At 40.5% G+C, this 2,500-nt stretch overlaps 1 protein-coding gene across 1 annotated transcript in view; it reads left to right on the top strand.

Annotated features, from left to right (window-relative positions):
* The window catches only part of LOC308321884 (versican core protein-like), a gene marked incomplete at its 3' end in the record, with an annotated part of 47,614 nt that overhangs the window by 42 nt on the left and 45,072 nt on the right, over positions 1 to 2,500 (top strand). The window contains exons 1-3 of the mRNA XM_080772980.1: positions 1 to 162; positions 962 to 1,027; positions 1,649 to 1,806. The exon at positions 1 to 162 is cut by the window's left edge and continues 42 nt beyond it. Coding sequence (XP_080629106.1) covers positions 1,671 to 1,806 — 136 coding nt within the window. The 5' untranslated portion in view covers positions 1 to 162; positions 962 to 1,027; positions 1,649 to 1,670. The remainder of the gene's footprint in view (positions 163 to 961; positions 1,028 to 1,648; positions 1,807 to 2,500) is intronic.

Raw genomic sequence — 2,500 nt, 5'->3', positions numbered from 1 at the left:
TTAGGTTTTGCGGCCTTCTTCAAAAGGTTAATTTGTTATGCTCCTCGCTCCTCGTCCGCAGTCTCGGATCTTGACCTGTGGCTGCGTACCCGGGCCGTTGAAACTCAAATGCGCTGCGTTATCCAGCAGACCAACGAGACTACGAAACCCAATGGAATTTTGGTAAGGTTCTTTTTAATTTTTTCCAGAGGGAGGTCAAAATATATTCTCAAATGTTAGGAAGGGACTACTGTTTGTTACGCTAAGATACAAGTTCTGTGTCCCGACCTGAAACTGACAGGTGGGTAATATCTCTATCTCTCTAGTGGATTCGTTTTTAGATCCATCATGTTCATTGTGTACTGTTAAAACACAACATCACTATATTGTTGTAACTGCCGGGGACACTTGCTGGTTTTATTTGTTTATTTACATTGCTTTGGGATATATTTATTTTGACACTTGTTGTACGTTTGGTCTACCTTTTATTTTGAAGTGCCCAGTGTAACAGAGTTAAATAGTTAGTTAAATTGAGTTGTTCATTTGCCCCTTATTGAGCAGTACCAGACATTGTTTTGTTGTTGCAAACTAAGATAATTTATATAGCACTTTGGTTCACTGCATATCACACTGTTTGTCCTAGTGGTTTTCCCGTAGCTGCCGCTCTGTATGTCCTAGTGGTGTTACCGTAGCTACCTCAGTGGATTCCGTGTTCCTATGAGGTGAGGCGGCTCTTTGAAAACGCTGTGATGTTATTTTATGTTTTTGTTATGAAAGAGTGTTCATTTCAGCTGTAAATTGAAGCATACAGTGTCTAATATACATATGACGTTGGGTCATTATGATAATATTATCTGAGAGCAATGAATCTTTTTGTAAACAGCTTTTGGTTTATCACGGGGACTAGTGATGACGTCACGCAGTGTTATTCTTTTTGCACGGAAATAAAGTGTGTTTACTGTTTGTGTTGTGTTGCCCACAGACAGTCTGAGGAAGCAGTGGACCAGTTCCAACTACAAATATGTGTTTTATTTGTCTGTTCTTACAGGTATGTGCTATATATATATTGTACCAACTATAACTTGTTATAATTTAATGTTTTGATGGTAGTTCTTCTGTGATTGCAAACTCAATGTTGAGCCCAGTATGCTGCTATGGTATTCTTATTTCAATATTGTATTTGTATTAAAGACCTCTTATAATAAAATTAAAACATGTATTAGACAGAGGCTAATGTTATTGGTTAGGCAAAAAGTATTGGACAGATAAGCTACTGTTATTGGTCAGGTTAAAAAAAGAGTGTTCAATAGCAGACCTAAAAGCACTACAAGCTTGAAAAATAGCAGATCTACGAGCTTGTAGGTCTGCTATTTTTTTAAACAAATTGGTGTGCGACCCGCATATGGGTCCCTGTTTTGGGAAACTAAGGAATAGGGTTTGGGAAGCTCACTGACTTTAATGGAACATTAATGGAACATCTGCACTCTTAAGAGTGCAGATGGACCCATATCCATGTGTTCATGTGTACATTAACCTGTGAGGGTCCATTTGGTTCAAAACTATCACTCATTTTCCTTTCCTTTGTTTAAATAACTTAAGTCCATGCAGGATAACACATCGAAGAAGGTAAACTCATGAGCTACGTGTCCTCCTCTCTCCCTCTCACCAGACACGGAGACATGTGACTACGGATGGCACAAGTTCCAGGGTCACTGCTACGCTACTTCCCCACCAGGAAGAGCTGGGACGCGGCTGAGAGGGAGTGTCGTGTCCACGGGGCCCACCTGACCAGCCTGCTGTCCCACGAGGAGCAACACTACGTCAACCGTACGTCCCACAAACGCTAATATGGTATCCGTTTCGCATTCGGGTTCTTGGAAACGCCCCCCAGCCACTGCGCTAGTTTGACTGAGGTTAGGTTTAGGTATGCTTTACTGAGGTTAGGTTTAGGTATAGTTTTACTGAGGTTAGGGTTAGGTTTAGGTATAGTTTTACTGATGTTAAGGTTAGGGTTAGGTTTAGGTATAGTTTTACTGAGGTTAGGGTTAGGTTTAGGTTTAGGCATAGTTTTACTGAGGTTAAGGTTAGGGTTAGGTTTAGGTATAGTTTTACTGAGGTTAGGGTTAGGTTTAGGCATCGTTTTACTGAGGTTAGGGTTAGGTATAGTTTTACTGAGGTTAAGGTTAGGGTTAGGTTTAGGTGTAGGCTGTCAATCACAGCGACTGGCCAGTCACAGCGCACCATTTACTCAAATGCGAAACGGGAACCATATCAGCCCCACAAACAGTTGCTCTTTAAACCTTTGCATGCGTTGTCTTCGGGTCAAAAAGACTGGCCGCCAGCATGTTTACCATCAAAAGAATAAAAATAAATAGTCATGTTCTTTTGTAAATGAACTCCCTCCTTGATCATGCTATGGCTTCACGCGAAAGCATTAACCCATTTAGACCTGAGTTAAAAAACATTCACTTTGAAAGAATATATATACAAAGATTTGCGCCGCATTCTTATGATTTTTCAA

This window comes from Protomyctophum bolini (assembly GCF_963924005.1).
Source record: "Protomyctophum bolini genome assembly, chromosome: 9".
Lineage (NCBI taxonomy): Eukaryota > Metazoa > Chordata > Actinopteri > Myctophiformes > Myctophidae > Protomyctophum > Protomyctophum bolini.
Note: the sequence above shows the minus strand (reverse complement) of the source record. Positions and strands in the feature narration are given on the sequence as shown.